Raw genomic sequence first — 19,651 nt, 5'->3', positions numbered from 1 at the left:
ATTAAATCAAAAGAATTCCATAGTATTGTTAAAAATTTGCTGTATTAAGCTGTAAAATACAACAGTAGATAGATAACGAATAACCGCTTATCATGCACACTCTCGATCGGAAAATTATGTAATCGCTAGCAAATGTAGGTCTGACAATGAAACTTGACCGGCATATTTACACAGTAAACACGAAGTCGTCGATAAAACAGCCTTCCCTCACGTTTTATTCTATGTTTCTATTTGTCCATGTAGAAATTTTAACGATTTACAGGTGTCACGATAAACCAACTGGTCGAATAGAGATTCTGACCCTTGCTGATGCAACCACTTATCACCTGGAGGAACAGCTCCGAACGATGTATCGGGTTTCAGAACATATTGTATACCGATTTGTTTCCTTGGTAACGGCTTGTAGCAGGCGCACTTCGCTTTGGTCGAACTGCCACAAAATCTACAAGTAAAGCCAGTGAGGTCCAATCAGATCAGAGAAGTCGGTGGACCTGCAAGAAAACAGAAAAAATTAAAAAAAGGGAAAAATGTTGCACTCGAAGGCAACAGCTGCTCTGTTGAGGTTGAAGGAGATAGACAAGAAGTATAATATAAAACGTAACGAGAGCACGAGAGTTCAGAGTAACGTCAGCACTGAAAGTTCTCTGGAAAGTTCATCTAGAAGTTTGCAAGTCAAATCTAAGATCTTAAATGACAAGGAAGATAGTTCAGCTGTATCAACACCTAATGCAGAGACGGAATTTAGATCCAAGGTATTGACCAGTTTTGCTGGATAATTTTAAATAACTTGTGCAAGATTTCAAGATCATTTATTATGATATTGAACGTAGGAGGTATCTATAAGGAAAGAGAATTATTTTTTATATTATTGATATCACATCTATATTTTTTTCGAATCGATACTTTTATAAATTAATCTTTAATAATGTTTTATTCTTGACGAATTGGAAAATTTATTTTATTTAAATATACTCAATGCTTATTTAGGCATTTTCTAAATCCAAGATGGAGATTAAGATTCCATTCAACAACATAAAAGATGATGAATCCTCAATCAGTGACAGCGTGACCTTGAATAAGTCTTCAAAGACATCCCCTAAAACGAGATCCATAATCGAAAGTATTGAAATAGAAGAAGAAAGTAAAGGTTCAAGGTTGAAAGAATTTCCTGAGAGTCTCTCAAATCTGGATACGAATTCCAAAGATAAGGTTAAAATTCCCACGATAGGATCTCGAGGTTCCCCAAGGAACAATGATAATTCTTCTATCGCTACAGCGTTTTCCAGGCGTTCAGATGTTTCTGAAACAATTTCAGAAGCAGTTAAATCCGTGAACGAGACTTCCTCTAAAAAAAGCGATGAAAAATCGTACGAACCAGAAGTGACGATGGCTGAGGACAATGTCCCGTTATCGAATAGCGATAATAAAGAAACGACGATAGAAGAAGTTATCAGGCTAATCGAAGAAAAAAGCGAAATCACCTCTGAACGATCAAACACGATGAACAAGGACATTTCCATGGAGAAGATTTCCTTCAAAGAAGAACAGAAGACTAGATACGAAGATGACACTTTCGAAGAAGCTTCTAGTTCCATTGAATCATCCAGTTCTGTCGAACAGAAGTTGGAGCAGAGTTCGGTAGAGGATACTGTGATTTCTGGGGTGAAACATATTAAGATTACTCCACACAGGCAGACAGAGAATGTTCAGAAGACGGTGGTCGACGAAGACAGGTTATTAAAATAGAGATTCCTGTGTTTTTTTAAATATTTTTCTTTTTAGAAAATATCTTGAGTCGAAGGTACATTATAATATTTAGAATTATATTCATTTCTCAGAGACAAAGAAATCGTGGAGTTGATCGCGCCAAAAATAATGCACAGTACCAGCGAGTGTGATATTGGCCTCGACGAGGAGTTATCGAATTACGTGAAGAGAACGGAGAACATGGACGAAGCAGGGCCGATCAATCTTTTGAAGCTACCTAAACAAGTAACTCCAACGCGGAGGCACGTTCGTCGAAAAAAGTACCGGAAGTTGCCCAATGAAAACACAGAGGAGAAAACTGACTCGACTTCTGAACACGAAAGATTAACAGAACGTAAGGAAAACAGCCAAGAGTCCATGACATCCACGTAAGAAGCAATTCTGTTATCTTCGATCCCCTATAATTGAAGAAGTAAATTACTTTACCGTGTGTATCTCCTGTATTGTTTTAGAAAAGGTGAAAAGGATCCGAAGGAAACTTCCTTACCGACCGAGTACGGCAGAGGAGAATTTATTAACAGAATAGAAACTGGAAGGTCAGGAACTAAGATAGAAGATGGCAGTTCGAAAACGAATTTCAGTGAAGAGAAACTTCTAAGAGAGACTCCAAAACAGTCTGATGTTACCTGTACTTTAAGAAAATTGAATAAAGATGCAATTAATGCCATAGTTAGGAGAAGTAGGGTTCAAACCCCAGTAGAAGCTTTAAGTAGCCTAAATAAACCTAGACCTTGTAAAAATTGTGGAACTATAGCGAAGCTTCCAGTTGTAGATGCTGTAGATTATGACAGTGATGCTTCATCTCTAGAAAAATTTAAGACGGTAAATATTTTAGAGAAGAAATTTTTGGACAATTTCGTACTTTTAATATTTCTTTAACATGTAAAAAATTGTGAATCTTTATAGGGCAAGGAGACTAATTGTGATCAAAGAGTTAAACAGAAGAAGACTAAGTGTAAGAAAGTTTCGAGGTCATCGAAAAATCGAAAATCACCGAATTGTAACAAAGTAGAGGGAAAGCACTCGAGATTCGAATGCAGACAAATGCATAATCTGCGGAAGCACGCAGCAATACTTAGACTGCAACAAGAACGCGAGGACATCCGTAATTACTTGCTGGAGCTGGAAGGCACGCGATTAGAATTTGGTCCAGGCATGACGTCGTCTAAATTATCCGTCTTCAAACCTCTTGAATTTCCAAAAATCGCAGCATTTGTAAAGCCTGGTAGATTATTTTTCTTTTAATTCATTCATTTCTATTTCCCTTAATTCATGTATCTTTTTTTCGTAATAACAGATGAGGAGGATTCAATATTTAAAGCCAAAGGTGGGCTTGCCGAATTACAGAAAAGAATACTGATGATAAAGCAGTGCCTGAAGGATCAATACATTCTTTACAGGGATTACAGTAGTTTAGCACAGACAGTGAACTCAAAATATATTCCTGCCAGCCTGGAGGATGCAAAGAGGGTATATGTTTCATTTATATTTCTTTGCCTATATAAAAAAGAGAAAAATTCTGAAGTACCAATACGTGTAATCTCTACACAAAATCTATTATTCACCATAAAATTAAAATATACAATACCATTGCGTTAAATCCTCCTCACAGAAACCATATTATTTTAGTAGAAATCGGTCTAAGAAAAATTACATAACTTTTCTGGTAAATTTCTAATCTAAATAAACATTATTTACAATTAAAACTGAATAGTAGCCATTTCTCATCAAATTTTTCCAAAGTTACTATTACATTCCTAATCTAAAATAAGTACACGTTTACATAATAATTTTTCACGGCGCACCATTGTGTAGTACGACAAAAAATAGTAAGAAAGACAGTATCGACCGGTAGGAAGTACAAACGCGTAGAAAACAATGGAAAGACAATAGAAATGGCTTACGAGGAAACAAGCCAAACGGGATTCCCCTTTGCCGGAGGAAGTTTTTCGGTCGACGACATCCACATTCGAAAGTTTTAACGAAATAATCCTGTTTCAGACGATTCGCCAGTTACAGAGAGCAACGATTAAGAGCAGGTGACCGGTCGTTTCTACGAACCTCATGACAAGAACCGACCAGGCACGTGCAACGTGATTTTTCTACCGTGCCAGAGTGAACGGTGTTGTTCCGCGCAGTATTGTGTACTGTGTATTATACTTCCTCTGTGATGGTTGTGCGTCGACTTTTGCTTCGTATTATTGTACCAGTTTTGTGAAATAAATTTGTCTTGGAAGTGATCCCATGTTCATTGTTACTTTAGGTTAGGCGATTCCAATGCAATTTAATGGATAATTACAATTGGGAGTACAAGGGCCGACTCAAAGAAAGTTTCAAATTAACAATGAAATTATATTTGAATTTGATTCTTGCGCTAGAAGTGATTCACAACAGTTTAGACAAAGTTATTTAACTACAAAGTATTTTACTTTAGTTCTATTCTGTATTTTGTGTGATAAAGCTGATCGTAGAAAAAAATCCAAAGAAATCCAAAGAAATCCAAAGAAATGGGTAACTAAAACTCAAAACTTGTTACAATAGAGAGAATGACAAAACAAAGTGCATTACTTAAATAACTCAACTGAAATCTAATCTAAACTTTGTAATCCCCAATGAATCAACAATACTAATTATAGCTTATCTTCAAACAATCCAATAATAAATCGAAATCGCCCATTTCATTCTAGATAAAATTCCTATTCACTCTCACAATAAAACAGATTTTAAATCAATACCAGCCATCAATCATAACTTCAAAGATTGTTTCAAAATTCCATTATAATCGAGTCTATCCATCATAGCGCGCTCGAACTAAAAAATTTGCAGCTTCTACACAAAAGCGTTGAAACATCCAGCCGGCGTCTCAGTGAATCGATACCACAATATCATGTTGAAAAGGGTCCGGAGAGAGAAGGGCAGACCCTACGCAGCCATCCACGCTTTGGAGCGTGTGTACGCGTGCGTGTTGCACGCGCACGTGCAGGAGAAGCTCGAATGAGCGGCGGTGATGCCGGCGTTCTTTCATTGACGTGCTGTTCGCTATATCCTGTATTCTTCAGTCCCGAGCGAGCCTCTGCACGCTCGTGATCACGGATTTTGTGTTGGTGGCTTCTCTTGAGCAAAACATATTCGAAACCTTATAATTTTTGACAGTGACTGAAAAATATTTCAAAATAAAATAAATCATACTTTAGAAGAATTTGGTGATTGAAGTTGGATGTCATCTACGGTGAGTCTTTTAAGATTTCTTTGTGTTGTTTTTGGTTATTGAGTATTGTTGACTCTTTGACTCCTTCTTTTTGGGTACTTCTGTTCTTTTTTAACTGCAATAAAATAGAGAGAAATTACTGGAGTTTATAAGGTTTGAAGAAATTTAGTATGATTTTGGTAAAATGTTCTCACTGTTTTGAGAGTATATATTTAGTTGTTTGTAACACGCGGATATTTGAATAGATGACATCAGCAAGCGTCTGGAACAAGCGGCGCGCCACAATTCTTATCTTATTAAATATACATGCACTTTGCTACACCTGGAAAGCAAAACCACATATACTGTGTCAAGGTTCAATGGATCAATTGAAATTGTGCAACCGTAGACCGGTTTCTGCAAGTAAACTGACCTGCGGCTAATTAACCTTACTACCCGAGTAATTATAGTTCAGGAATATCGGATCGATTAATGCGCTCTTCACTTCATTGGTCTCTCTGCCAAAATGCTCGTATATGGAGTAACGAATTTTTGATTTTTGCAAAAGTCCGACGTCTTAATTTTCCAATTTTCATAGTGTCAAACTTTTATTTCTTCATTTTTTTAAAGCGTCAAGTTTCCAAATTCTAAAGCAACAAAATGATCAAAATTTTAAGTTTAGAATTTTACAGAATTTTCAATGCGTCAAGATATCAAAATTCTCAATTAAACGTTTTGCAATCTTCAAGCCATCAAATTTTTGAGATTCCAAATATAAAATTTTCCAATTTTCGTATCTTTCAACTTCTGAAATTTAAAATAACAGTCTTCTTTATTTCTGATACAAAATACCCAAGGAAAACCTTAGCCATAGCAAGAAATAATAAAACGCAAACCTCAGTAACTCTTGAAACCCGTGGAGAAGCCGCGAAATCGCGGCTCGTGGCAAGCGTGTTCCCACGAATTTCTCCGCAGCGTCGATCGCGTCGAACGCAATATGTACGCTGGAATATCTTAGAAATTCGAGCGCGTTTAGAATGGCGAAAGTAATCGGGGAGCTCTCCCGGGATCTCCCTCTAGAGACCTTATCCTTGATGGAATCGAGGTCGTCTTCGATGATGTCGCCGTTTCATCGACGTCTATTCGTCAGATCTCGATGTTGTCGTCATCACGATGTCGCGGAAAAACAGTCTCGAATCCGACGTTTTCTAATATCCGTTTCCGTTCGACCCTAATGCGTCTTTCTCCGTGCTACGTGTCACTCGTGTGAAATAGAACAGGAATTCTAGGAGGGGAACAGATCAAGTGGGGAGCCGACCCTAATGATGCTGGGCCGACAAAGCAAGAAACTTCTTTTCGTCTCTTCGCATAACATGGTAATTTATGGCAATGGTAATTAATACGAGTCGAACAACGGGACCGTGAAATGCCAAAAACGTGTCTGATTTTTGTACTTTTGACTGGCCAATTACTTTCGATGGTTCTTTGTTTCTTATTTTAGTCTTTTTGAGGTTTGGATATTTGGACGTGGATTGGATGTAAAATGAACCGTGAAATAGCAGAGACGTGTCTGAACCTCGTAATTTTTATAGATCAGTCATTTTTTATCATATTTTGTTTCTCATAGATAATCATGAACTTTTTGGTTAGGATAAAATTGGATAGTGAATCTAAAATAATTTTGACAATATTAATTCTTATCCCGGTTATGTCTTTTGGGAACATTTATAGCATATAATGTTGGAGATGCAGATATCCTCGTTTTCTTTATGTTTGGAGTTCAACCGAGCGTGAACTTTGACCTGGAAGAGTGCACACACGCTCCGTCGACTTCCAGCCATTGTTATGGGCTAATTTACTTTGGAGGAAGCTTGAAATTCAAAGATGTTCCGCTCTATACAATTTGATGTATCTAACTTGCTATACTTCCAGAGTTAACCTAACTTATCTTGAAGGGAGAAGATGAACAAAGGTCAAATGGACCATCTGTCTCACGTTACGCTTTTCTTCCGGAAGAAACGTTTTAAACAACTTAAAGGCCACTGATCAGGTCAATGTGAACATTAATTTTAGGTTAACCATAACTTTCAGTCCTTGTAATTGACCTTTAATAACACCTCTGTGTTTTTCATTCTAAATTATCTTTAGTTATTTTTGTTACCAGTTTTACACTTGAACGAGAATCCAATAATCCTGTGATAATGTGACACGCAAGGCTCTCATGGTGAATGTCACTTCACGGGTTGTAGGTAATTCAGAGTGTTGATCCACGCGTCCCGAGGGCGAGTTTAATTACCACGCGCCATCTTTGTTAATGGTAATCAATAATGGACGTCTTATGCATGGCATTAAACACATCTGGCTGTTTATTGACCCGCACCCCATTAAGAACTTCTGATCGATCCTCCATGAACTTCAGTGTACGACCCTTGTTTCAGGTTATAATTATTCATGGTGATTGTCGTCAGTTATAATCGATCCTATGTGCGTACAAATTCGAACTAATTGACAACGCTGGTCGTCATTGATAAAATGGAAAACTTGTAGGCGTCATTAAATCTGGTCTTTTATATTGTTAGTTCCCCGGATTTCGAACTTTCAGAATTCCAAATTAAAGATTTCCCAGTTCTGAAATTTCCACATTTAAAATTCACAGTTCTGTAATTTCCAAATTAAAAATTCTCCAAGTTTAAGATTCTGCAATTTTCAAACGCTCAAATTATCTTTTTCCAATTCTCAAACTGTAAGATTTTCAAATTTCCAAATTTAGAATTCTTAGCAGATTGTATAGGAATTATAATATTTTTACAATAACTACATTGCATGTATTATGTAATAACTACCAATCATATAACTGCATAATTACAATTTGATGGAAATTACCTTTTTTTAATCGATTGAACGCGGAACGAGAGTGGAAACAATTGTTCCAGGTTGCAGATTGTCGATTGCCCAACAAGCAAAGAATCGATTCCGCAGTGCTACAATGATTTCGTTCCATCCATTCGACTCTTGACGATTTCTCCTCCGTTCATCGAGATGCTTTCGATCAATTAACGCAGTTTTTTCGATGCGTCACTGTAAACAACGAGGATTCTTTAGAAAAAAGCGCCATTCAATAGTTCATTTGACAGAGTCAATCAATCTTGCCGCCATTACTCATTGAAAATTCTGAAGAATCGCTTCTTTATATTCAATACTCTGTGCTTCATTTCACGTTATAAGTGTCCCTATTTTATTCTCTAATTATATACCGTGTTTCCAGCATTCAATCTCTTCAATCATAAAGTGACATTCAAATAAAAAATGAGCAAAAATCCTATCCTAAGATCTTCATTTACGCGTAACCTACTATACTTTAAGTTATACCTGTCTCTCTTTTGTTCTCTAATTATACGCCATAATTCCAGCAAACGTTGTATGTTGTATCGGGGATCAAACTTCTCTCATGTGATACAGTTTGCGGCGGCGCGGGGAGTTACGAAATCACCAAGCCGGTTGCCCAAGACGCTCTATGTGTCCGGTAGTTTCTCTTTGTTCCACTGACTGCCTCCAGGATAACCGGCTATCCTCGCCTCTGTACACACATTTTCGCGCAGCGTTGTAATTACACGGTTCTTTCTGTTATACTTTGATCCATTTAGGCCGAATTATGTTTTTCCCCGTGAAATTTCATGCAACGTCCACGTAATCTCCAATTACCATCGTGTGGTAATACAACAAGCCAGTGAGTTTCTTTAACAGGCAATTACTAAATTAGAAAATCGCTACTTTCTGACTCCATTTGACACTATGCTTATATTTGAAAAAGTTTAAGATTAAATATCTAATTGCCTACTGCCTAGATTTCATAAGAAATATATTTTCCTAAATATTGTAACTTGAAATTTCAATGTATCGTCTTTAAAAAATTGAAATGAAGTTAGAATCGATAATAATCTAATACTTCGATTAGGTTTCCTTCAGATTGGCCAATTGCAATCTTTGTTCTCCGAAGACCCAAGGACGCACTTTCCCTGCTCACATGGCGGAACTATTTTTAGAATATGGCTGGTAAAAGGAGGAAAGGGCAGCGAGAACTCGGTTTGACGAAGCGTTTACTTCGATTTTCTCCCCTTAACTTGTTGTTTTGTCCGTCTGTCGCCTTCAGGCTAGTCTTTCATTCGACTGAGCCGCCTTTATCCTTCTCCGTCGACTGCTGACTATTTTCGTGCCAGAAACGAATGCAGCGTCACGGCGCCAGCGTCCGGCTCCCTAGCCAAACAAGAGAAAATTGTACAAATCGCGGCGACGTGTATTTGCATCGTAAAGTCGCCTCCAAGACAACGCCGCTTTGACTTGACCCTGTACATGAGGTATATACCAGGCTATGTATAGTCAAACCCTCAAGGCCTAACTTATTTTGGTCTCCAGTTTCGTATTGATAGAAAACGAGGCCTTTTTAAACTTGGTTACTCACTTAACAATCATTTCTCTGGACTAATTCTATTATTATTACTAATACTTCTATTTAATCCTTCTATAATTACTCTAAAAACAATTAATTTGAGAATTAGAATCCCTAAAGTAAAGTTAGATTCACTGTAAACAAAAAAGGAGAACCTTTGTTAAGGAGGAACAGGAATTAAACTGATGCTTGATAATAAAACCATGACTCGCGATTCTGTGGCTTCCCCATGGTAAACGAAACGAGGCGGAAATTGATGGAAAGTCATTGACAATGAGTCACTGGCACCGCTTCAACGGCTAGGGACGCGGGGGTGCGGATAATGTCATCGCCAGAATTAATTTAGTGGCCATCGGGGTGAACAACCTAGAACATCAGCTCTGTTTGGCCAAAAAAATGTTCGTTAAATCATCTGGAAGCGATGACGCACTCGAACCTTAATTAAAAAAGCGCTTCATCAAAGAATCTGCGCGTCTTCTTCGCTAATTACATTTTTCTGTCCATCATAACCTCGAAATTCAAACCAAATGGTGTTTCTTGCGTTTTTTCTTCTAGTCACAGATTTTTATTCCTTTATGTATTTATTATATAAGGTGTCCATGATTATTGGAATATCATGTATGATGATCCAGGGGAACTTTGTATGATATTAAATATGGTCGTGATCCAATGCTAACTGTCTTTTTCTGATCAATAAAGTTTGACTTTTTTTATCCTGTTTCTTTTTATGCGTGAGGATTCGTCAGGTGGTCTTCTCGCTCTTGATGGCCTCTCGCTTTTATACCGGATCACCTTGGGTGAGGAAACCCCTCTCTCAGTTGACTTCATCTCTGCTAGTGTCCACACGACGCTCGAATCTCTTTTAAAGGACGATAAACGCGCTCATGGTTACCTGATGCACACCTTGGACATGTGATGCCACTCCTCCTGACCCCAATTTGCGTCCATTTTTCGTCGTCTGGAAGGATCACCGATGTTACGCGCTTTTTTTAGCGGTTAGGGTAACTAATCTTACCTAGTGCGTGCGTGAGGTCGATATGCTTCTTCCGGAAGCTGTAAACAGGGTCGTAAATCGCGTCACAGCTTTCCATTCTTCTTCTTTCATGGGGAACACGATTCCACAAGGAGGAAGATATATTGGAGGTTAAAGATGAAGAGAGAGGATGAATTGAAATCGGTCATAAATAGATTAGAGGAGTAGGAAGAAATTGGTAGAGCAAGAAACATTTGTTCAAAGAACGAAAAATATGATGAACAGACATTTTTTTAGAGCTAATCTTTTTTAAAAAATATTGCTTGTTAAGACTTATTGCTGTGACTTCCATAATAATTATTACACTGCGATTCGAGACTAGAATATAAAGAAATATCTAAAATATTTGAAGTAGAAATTAAGAGAGATTAAACGATTAAATATTCAACACTAAAACAATGCAACAGAGAAGAAAAAATACAAGTGCAGCGAGAAGAAAAGGGGGAGAGAAACAAAAGAAGAGAAGAGAACTTGAAAACGAATAAGGGAGTGGCTGGGGGCGAGGAGAGACAAGAAGGAAAGTGGCCGAAAGGGAGAAGGAAATGGAGCCAGAGACTAAACACGGGATCATGGTGGTCGATGACGCCGACGGTAACTCGTGGGAGCCTGTCGCCTTAAATACCTCGTGACATTATCCGCTTTACAATGTACCTGTATATAACCTTAAATTAAAAAATGGTACAAAGTACAAGTAAAGTTAGAGAGATATTTTATTCGACAACTGTCGAATTTCCAAAATTTCAAAATTTGCAATTTTTAATCTACAAAATTTTAAAATTCGTTTCCCAGATAGTTTGACAAAGTTATTAAATATATGTAGCCTCATACAAAGAAGTAATTCAAACGAATACTTACAGATGTAGATGGCGTTTTCGAGTTCAATAGTGGATGGATCATTGTTTTAAGCAGTACATTTGAAAAAAGTACATATATTGAGTTTGAATTGTATGGAAGAATTGAAAACGCGTTGAGACAGTGAAGCATAATACAGAGAAAACAATGAACGTCGCTTCTGAAGTGAGCTATACGATTGCTTCAAAACGTTATAGAATAAGGGAAACAGGGAGATGTCTTCGTGATGTGAATAACCATGGTTTTGTATAGCTGTAAGAGCTAAATGACATTGGAGAAGTGGAAATGAAACTTCCCAATCTGAAATTAAATTGCAACTACATACATATATATTTCAATTACGTGGGTACAAAGAACTGGTATTGAAAAATGCGAAGGCTAAACAAGCAGTAAAATGTGGTTTTGTCGTAGTCGATCCAGTCGTCAAGAATGATTACACAACGTTGTTTATTTCCAATGCTATACTGTTTTTATCCATCCTGAAAATATATAACCTAATCAATTTTTCATTTCTTCTTTTTTTTTAAATTAATTCTTATAACTTTTATCTCATTCCTAATTAAATTCGTAATTAATAATTAATAAGAGGAGAACTTGTAGTTTTGGATGAGTAGGTTATAATTTTCCATAGCTATTTTGTAATGATGAAAACGATGCGGAGACAGGGCAACGGGAATCTGGACGAGCAAAGACCACTTATACGCTGCAGGTTGCATAACGGTTTCGCGCAGCATCCAGCGTATACAGTATCCAATGTCTGCAAAGAAAGAAAAAGGTGCGGACACGTGCGAGCGCTTGACTCCTCGAACTATTCGATCGATACACGCTCTCCGCCAAACAATTGGGGGATCGAACTCGGTGTAACAGTTCGAGTAAACAACCTCCTAACCTCTTCTCACTGAAACAATACGTTCTGCCCTCTTCTAAATGCTTTTTCACGTCCCATTTTAGCAATGTGATGAACGTACACTTAATTCTATACAATTTACGGTGTAACTTCTTATTACATATTACTTCACAAATGCGTGAAGATGTATCTTCCCCTAGGTATAGGATTCTAACCTCTCAGCTACTGATCATCTCTCATTATAATATACTTTTTGTCTACTACAAAGATTCGTTGGTGATATTTAATCAAGAAACAGATCAATGTTGTGACAGCAGAAGGTAAGAGGAGAATTAGTGAATGAATTTCTGGACAAACGAGAGGCGGGGTCGTTATGGCGAGTTCCACGAACTGAAATCTCGTTACTTGCTCGGTGGTCGAACGGTATCCCACAAAGGGGACGTCTTGTCGACGTGCCGCGGACTCCTTTGAGCTGTTTCCAGCACCGCACCGTCTGGACTTCTCTTGCCAAGGTCCGATTCATTCGACCGCAAACAACTTCCTTCATCAAGAAGTTTGTGCCTGACTTTTTCAACTTCATTCTTCTACCTCTTCACAGGAGTTGAATTATCGCGTCATTCACTTTCCAAACTATAAATTACTGTATTTCTCACCATTCTTTTCACATTCTCCACCTGTTGCACAATAATTTATTAATTGACAGTATTATAATGATTAGTGAATTATTAGATTATAGGTTATGTAAATTTCTTTTTATAATTTTATAGCTATACTAATTAATATAATCCAATGAAATCTCTATGCTGTTCTACAGAAATTATATATAGAATTAAGAAAAGATATTTCGCATATTTTGTGGCATAAAAAGACATTATTTCTTAGAAACACCCCAACATTTGAAACAAAATCTTCCATAATTTTTCTTCCTTTCTGAAAAAAGGTTATGTCTATATATGGAAGACTATAGAAGAGTTCCTATAAATGGGGATTCTCAGATGTAGAGCCTAGCAGAGAAATTCCTCTCCTGGCATTAAACTTTCATTAAACGCAATTAAACTGACACAATAAATTACACAGAATTTAATTAATCTTCATAAGGATAAAGAACTTTTACATCAATAATTACATCAATTATTTTTAATCTTAACCTAATTTTTGCAAATTTCCAAACCTATAAGAAGATTAGAAGAATATTTAAAACTTTGATTTACCATAAGAAAGTCTAATCGAATCAGGATCTAATAATATAGATTCTAATCTCCAATTATAAGTCGGTATAAATGAAATTAATAAACTTTCGTGTATGGTTTTAAAAACGAGTTTTAAACGAGTATCGAGCAAAGAAGAGCGCCCGGCACGGAAGGACGCCGGAGTCCAAGGAAAAAGAAGAAAAAAAAGAGTATAAAGAACAAGCAGGATGACTCGCAATCCTGATGATACTTGTCTGTCCTTGAATCGGCCTGTAAGGTAACTTAACGATCTCCGTGGATTTTTGTCGAACATCTTTCCAAAGGTACTGCCGCGTTTCAGAAGCTCTCTGATCTTCAATTAATCTCCAATTAACAATATTTCTTGTAGTTTTGTTTATTAAAAAAAAATTGTGACGCTGCTTTTCCTTACTAGCTGAAAAAAAGATAGAAACATATAATTATTAATTGGAAGGAAATTATTATACATTCTATCTTTTTACTTTAAGGAATTGTATCTGAATTGTTTTAACAATAATTTTTACCTTTAAACAAAGTAGTCTTCTTTCGTTAAATATATTAGTTTGTGTAAATATTGCAGATTCGATCACTTCTTATTTTCTTATTGTTCTATAAGACTAGTGACGTTAGAGTGTTTAATTAATTAGCAACCAGGTTGTGGATCGTTGCTTCGCCTCACCAGTATCATATCTTTTAAGAGTGTGTATTGCAAATGCACATTTTTCTTCGCAGTATTGTTCTTTCCCGTCAAATCGAGGACGCCAGCATTAAATCGTTGGCTTTGGAAAAGAGCATGCATCGTGAATGGAGAGTTTCTCTCCGGGGCTTATTACGGCCCTCCTTATTTCATGAATAATGCGTTACTTTTGCTGTTAATGCAATTATTTGCAAATCTATTATTGGCTCTACATAAATAAAACAGAAAGATATATAAATATTATAAATAGAGGAGCCCCAAATTTGTAACCATCTACATTTTTGTAAAAAGCATTAAAAAGAAAAAAGTGCTGTTATTGATTTTAATATAATTAAGTCAATAATAATTCACTGAAAAATTAAAGTTTATATAATTGAAAATATGAGGCAAAAGTTCACGTATATTGTTTGAATCATATTTCTCGTAATTTATATTATATTATATTATATTAATCTTACTTTAATTGCATTTCTATCATAAAATTTAATGACAGTAATGCAACAAGGATAACGAAATAAAAAATATTCCAATTAAATAATTGTTGAAAGAAATCCGCGACAATATAATTCTTTGTTTCGTATTGAATAAGGGCCCAAGTTAATTCTTTTCTGATATCTATGTACCTGTCTTACAACACTGTTTAGCAGAGATTAACAAGTAATTATTGAAAAGGCACAGTGGAAAGTTTATACAACAAAAAATCAAGGAAAAATATTATAATAATGGAAACGCTCCCACACGTATTTTATAGTTATCTTCGTTGATGATCATGTCGCAATGATTGTTGCATCAGAAAAAACTTCATTGGTCGATGCTTGGATGGCAGGAACACGATTTTCCAACCTTATTTCCGACGTTTCTTGAGCAACATCGCGATGAGCAGGAAGTTGTCACGAAACTACCTTCCGGAAGTAGTGACATCTTTGTTTTCCATTACTTCGTTACTCATTCTAACAAAATTGCAATCAGACATTCGACTAACTATGAATCCTAAATATAAAAATAATTTTTTATACAACAACTATACAACTCTAACGAAATCATTACAAAATTATTACAACAACGTTTACGGCGACAGTAAAATTATTTAAAAAATATACTCACATTTGACATTAAAAAATTATTGCAACATCGCTTATCTTCTTTCATTGCTTATATTCATATATCATTAATGAAAATGATTAGAAAATTATTATAAAACTACTTGATTGGTAAAATCATTTTACAAAAAGTATGTAAATTATAGACAATCAGTAATTAATAACCGATAGTTAATTATTGCATAGATTTATAAACTATAAAATCATATTTTAAAAACAAAATTATAAAAAAATTGTCAAGGAAAGAAAACGAAGGATAAAGAAAATGAAATATAGCGGAGAAAAACGTACGACTGCGTGTAACGTGAAATTACAAAGTATACAGGCGCCTTCTGTTGATATATGGTACTCTATTATTTCCAGGCACCGTTACCTTTTATTACACGGCAGATTTTCTTTTGTGGGTGGCTGCTTTCTCGATGAGACATTATAACGCCCGCGTGTTGCCTCCAACTCTCCAATGTTATCTAACCTCCAAAAAGAAACGTGAGAACGTATTTACATACATATATCAATGATAGAAATAACCGAAAAGATGGTTAGATGGTGCGAGCATCGATAGCAATTATACAAGACAGACAACCTGTGAAACACGTAGGTTAAGAAGATAATCGATAAACGCTGCACCGTTGTCACAAAACTGGTTTGCCAACCCTTCCGGGGTTTCATAGATGTCCCTGCATGAACTTTGCTTTGGAAAGCTGATGTTTGGCTTTCCAGACTTGCAAAATCTTTGCCTATAGAGATTGGCGTATATGATACTTAAGAAGATCCATTTCTTTAAAGTTCAAGTTACGTAAATCAAGATTTGTTTATTAATTTTGAATTAATATTATTTAATTTATTATTAATTTATGGATAAAGAGATTTAGGAGGATCTACTTTCAAAGTTTAGGTTATATAAATTAAAATTCGTTTGCCCGTAGAGTTTGAATCTTCATTTATAAGCTTCATCAGAAAATCAATGCTGGAATATTATCGTATCGTTGATTTAAATTAACATGAACTTGATGTTGATACATTATTATCTGTGGTAAAAATCTATAGAGTGTGTTATGTGTCTGGGTTTAATTAAGTTCGTCTAGACGCCTATGGTGATTCAACGTCGACGATGGACTCGAGAGAGGAAAAAGATAAAGAGGACCGGCTATTCTCTTATGTAATGGAGACTGAACTTTCTGCTCGGTGTAGCGTGCACTGCACACAAACAGCCTCGCAACTTCCAAACAAAACGAAGGATCCATTGTTTCTCACGTGTTCGACCGAGTTTTTCTCCTTTTTAACCCTATTAACGTCAAGTTTTCAACGGAAATATAAACGCCTCTGCAATTTTTTATTTAGAACTTATGTCAGAACTCAAAAGACTAGTACACGTGTCTACGAACCCATTGCGAGGTTATGACCGCACCTGACGACCATCTTCCAGACCTCCACCATAGAGAGCTGGTATTAAAGTCAATGAGAACTGGTTCGTGAACAGAATATGATGTCACTTTCGTGTTGGTGACTGGCAGCGAGGGCACGGGAAAATAATAAACAGGAATATGCGAATAGAATAATGATTAAGATTAGATACGATTCCAGTAAGCGAGTGATTCTCTTTGTTCGTCGATCTCTTATTTTCCTTGGCCTTATTCTACGATATTTGCTGACGAAATTTGCTCGTTTTCGGATAATGACGATCACTGTACTATCCTTGGAGCATCAGTTATTCTTCTTCCAATACTCAGCTTAATTTCTTTTACAATTTATATTTATGAAAATTCATAATTGGCAATTTAGACGTTTGACAGATTAATAATTATGAAACTCCCAATTGCTTGGTAATTAAGAAATTAAAAACTTTGGACGGTTAGTAATTTAGAAATTTAAGATTTTGATCCATTGATTGATGCACTGGCTGCTGATAACGCTACATTGACGTCACAGCCTGATCGCTCCCGAAGGCGGGTGATGCAGGTGACGCTGTGTAAGCATGACACGTGGAAATACTGACAAGCTTCAAGGAAACAGATTTCATAATTTGAAAATTTGCAAATTAAAAAATTCCAGATCATAGTCCCAGATGGATTAGTAATACCAAAAATGTACTGCGTAATATGGAATTCCTTTTATAAGATAGTAATAAATCAATAAATATAAGAATATTTTATTACTACGTATTTTTTAAAAACCAGTCATTTTGTCTGTTTTTTGGTAGAAATAGCTTAACTATCTTCTTAACTAACTTCGTTTTAATTATCGGTAGCTCTGGTGTTAAAAACTAAAAATATATAACTATTTCTTTATAAATAACAGATCAGAGTAACTCCGAACCATGTCACACTATAATTAGTAGGATTTTATTGAGTATAAAACAGCAACCCTCCTGTGGTCTAGTGAATCAGCTTTTTCAAGGATTCATTCTCGAAGAACGTGGTAGAAAACAGGGAGAGCCACGATGTTGTAATCGGTTCTGACAAGTATAGTCGCGGATCCTCCTGTCAGTACGGGTTCGAGGGGAAGGGAGATGGTTCACCTTTCACCCTGGAGTAACTGTAGAACGAGGAAAGTCAGGGAATGGATTATGCTTGGCGGAGGTGAACAGCTGGGACTCGATATAACCCGCCACGATTACGTTTCTGTTGCCGCCTTTACCATGGAGTATTAATTTTCATTCATCGATGTTCAAAAGTAAACGCTTCGTCCTTGTTAACCGATGCGTTAACTTCGATATCAATATTCAAATAATATCTTTTTTAACGAAATTCAAAATATTAATTCTGGAATTAATATCCACGCTTTCGTTTAGAAATTTTAAGATTTTTCATTGTTCGCGCTTTCAAATTCTTTAATTTCTAAATTATCAAGTGTTCAAGTTTTCAAAATTTCAATCCTTCTAATTTTCATATTTTTAAATCTCTGTTACCAATCATTGAAATTATCAAATTATCACAATTTCGAAGTTCCAAATCTTTAAATCTTCACACATTCTAGATTAGAGAACGTTTAATTCTCCATATTTTTCAATTCTCAAATTTTCAGACTTTTTGTAAAAGTGTCGCATTTTCGTGTTCCAAAATCGTAAAATTTGATCGATCTTCCAAAACTTTCTTTGGTCGAGTGATTATCGAAACTTTAGAATTTAGGTAATAATTATTATATTGCTTTCTTCGAGTGAAAAGTCGAGTTTCTACTGGTTGATTATATCAGCGAGACGGATCGCAGTGAACTGGTAGAAGCCACATGCTCTTCCGTGCTGAATCAGGATCGAGCCGGTGCATATTTGAAAAACAAACGAAAGCGCGTTTACGTAAGCGCTGACTTCTTTTCGTCTTCCTCGGCCGTTCCTCGTTCAACGAACTATGATAGCAAACTTTGAGCGGTTTCTGGTGTTGTTGACACGCGAAGTTCATTCACTTTTCTGTTCGTGTCCTTTGTTCATCGACTTCCTTTGGTATGTTCCTATATTTGTACTTCTTTCAAATCTAAAGTAAATATTCATAAAATTATTAATCTTGAATTTTTATGAAATATATTAACAAAACTTTTAGGATTTTCTAATTATTAAATTTTTATTATTATTCAAGAAATTCTTACTAATGTATCCTTACCAGTATCTTTACTTTTATTAATTCATTGATATTCATTACTTATAGTTACTGTTAGTTACTTACAGTTACTATTTATTTTCTGGGAAGCTTCTTTGATAACAAACTCTTTTCTAAAATCTTCCTTTGTTCTTGTAGCCAACCTACCACACAGTGAGGTTCAAACTATACTTTAGCATCATAAATTTTAATTAACGACTCTCCATCAAACCATTTAATTCTTCCTCCTATGTAGACATCTAGGAACTCTAAATTTTACTATCTCATTCAACCATTTTTAAAAAGAAGACATAGAGGGACTTTATATATAATTACCTAAAGTATCTAACTGTTAAGAAGTATAATTTATTTTACTTTCAAACTACTGGACCATCACTCTTATTTTTCATAAAATATCCTGATATACACTCTCCATAATTTTAGATGAATTATACTAAATAGCTAATATGTTCAGATACTTTTACAATCAATATTTCTTCCAACTTCTTTGTACACCTACATATATGAATTGTAGCCAAGAATTTTCTAATTATCCCAATTATCTTCTTCGCAATAGCAATCTCCTGCAAACAACATTCTTCAGACTGTCATTTATCCTCTAAACCCGGATAACTACGTTAACTTTTAGTTCCTGAATAAACCTAAGGAAAATCCGTCTCTGTATCAACAGAGAACCACTCTGTCCAGCCAGGGAACGGTATTATCCACGTAAAAACAATTCGATCGTGATTCAGAGTTGGAGAGCGTGGGTGTGCTACGAATAATCGGCTCGAGAAGGGACAGAGGGCCGGCTGGATCTCAAAGTGAAAGTCCTGAATCGACGTTTAGTCGTGCCGCGGCCACAGACTTGCACGGATATTCTACAACGCGGTCAAACGTTATTCTCCTCTCAGTTCATTCGCTTCTTCACAGTTTCTTCATCA

The 19,651-nt window shown here is 36.0% G+C and overlaps 1 protein-coding gene and 1 long non-coding RNA gene across 21 annotated transcripts; one reads left to right on the top strand and one right to left on the bottom strand.

Moving 5' to 3' along the window:
- The first annotated feature begins 84 nt into the window (after positions 1–84).
- On the top strand, positions 85–16,942 carry LOC126874719 (uncharacterized). 2 transcript variants are annotated; one of them, XM_050637080.1, is made up of 8 exons: positions 85–752; positions 988–1,733; positions 1,839–2,135; positions 2,220–2,589; positions 2,674–2,992; positions 3,065–3,237; positions 3,769–4,996; positions 16,932–16,942. In XM_050637080.1, exons 1-7 carry the CDS (start codon positions 528–530, stop codon positions 3,808–3,810), a joined length of 2,172 nt encoding a protein of 723 aa, XP_050493037.1. In that variant the 5' UTR covers positions 85–527; the 3' UTR covers positions 3,811–4,996; positions 16,932–16,942. The 2 variants fall into 2 exon arrangements, with proteins under 2 accessions (XP_050493037.1, XP_050493036.1); XM_050637079.1 differs by having other exon boundaries at positions 3,065–4,996.
- On the bottom strand, positions 4,957–16,921 carry LOC126874725 (uncharacterized). Of its 19 annotated transcripts, none has more exons than XR_007692973.1 (10): positions 13,866–16,920; positions 10,417–13,756; positions 9,892–10,359; positions 9,557–9,781; positions 8,324–9,484; positions 7,838–8,032; positions 5,851–7,651; positions 5,388–5,761; positions 5,170–5,297; positions 4,957–5,090 (listed from the first exon to the last, which is right to left on the bottom strand). It is a non-coding gene; the product is annotated as an uncharacterized LOC126874725 (long non-coding RNA). The 19 variants fall into 19 exon arrangements; XR_007692977.1 differs by having other exon boundaries at positions 9,557–10,193; positions 10,305–10,359; XR_007692974.1 differs by having other exon boundaries at positions 9,557–10,359; positions 10,417–11,538; positions 11,612–13,756.
- Positions 16,943–19,651: the final 2,709 nt, after the last annotated feature.

This window comes from Bombus huntii, chromosome 16 (assembly GCF_024542735.1).
Source record: "Bombus huntii isolate Logan2020A chromosome 16, iyBomHunt1.1, whole genome shotgun sequence".
Lineage (NCBI taxonomy): Eukaryota > Metazoa > Arthropoda > Insecta > Hymenoptera > Apidae > Bombus > Bombus huntii.
The sequence above is the reverse complement of the archived record's forward strand: the minus strand, read 5'-3'. Positions and strand labels throughout refer to the sequence as shown.

Excerpts from the sequence above, each read along its gene's own strand:
- LOC126874719 (XM_050637079.1), top strand. The coding sequence starts at position 528 with ATGTTGCACTCGAAGGCAACAGCTGCTCTGTTGAGGTTGAAGGAGATA. Across the intron at positions 1,734-1,838 it reads ACGGTGGTCGACGAAGACAG|AGACAAAGAAATCGTGGAGT; the intron begins GTTATTAAAATA and ends TTCATTTCTCAG. Across the intron at positions 2,590-2,673 it reads CTCTAGAAAAATTTAAGACG|GGCAAGGAGACTAATTGTGA; the intron begins GTAAATATTTTA and ends GAATCTTTATAG.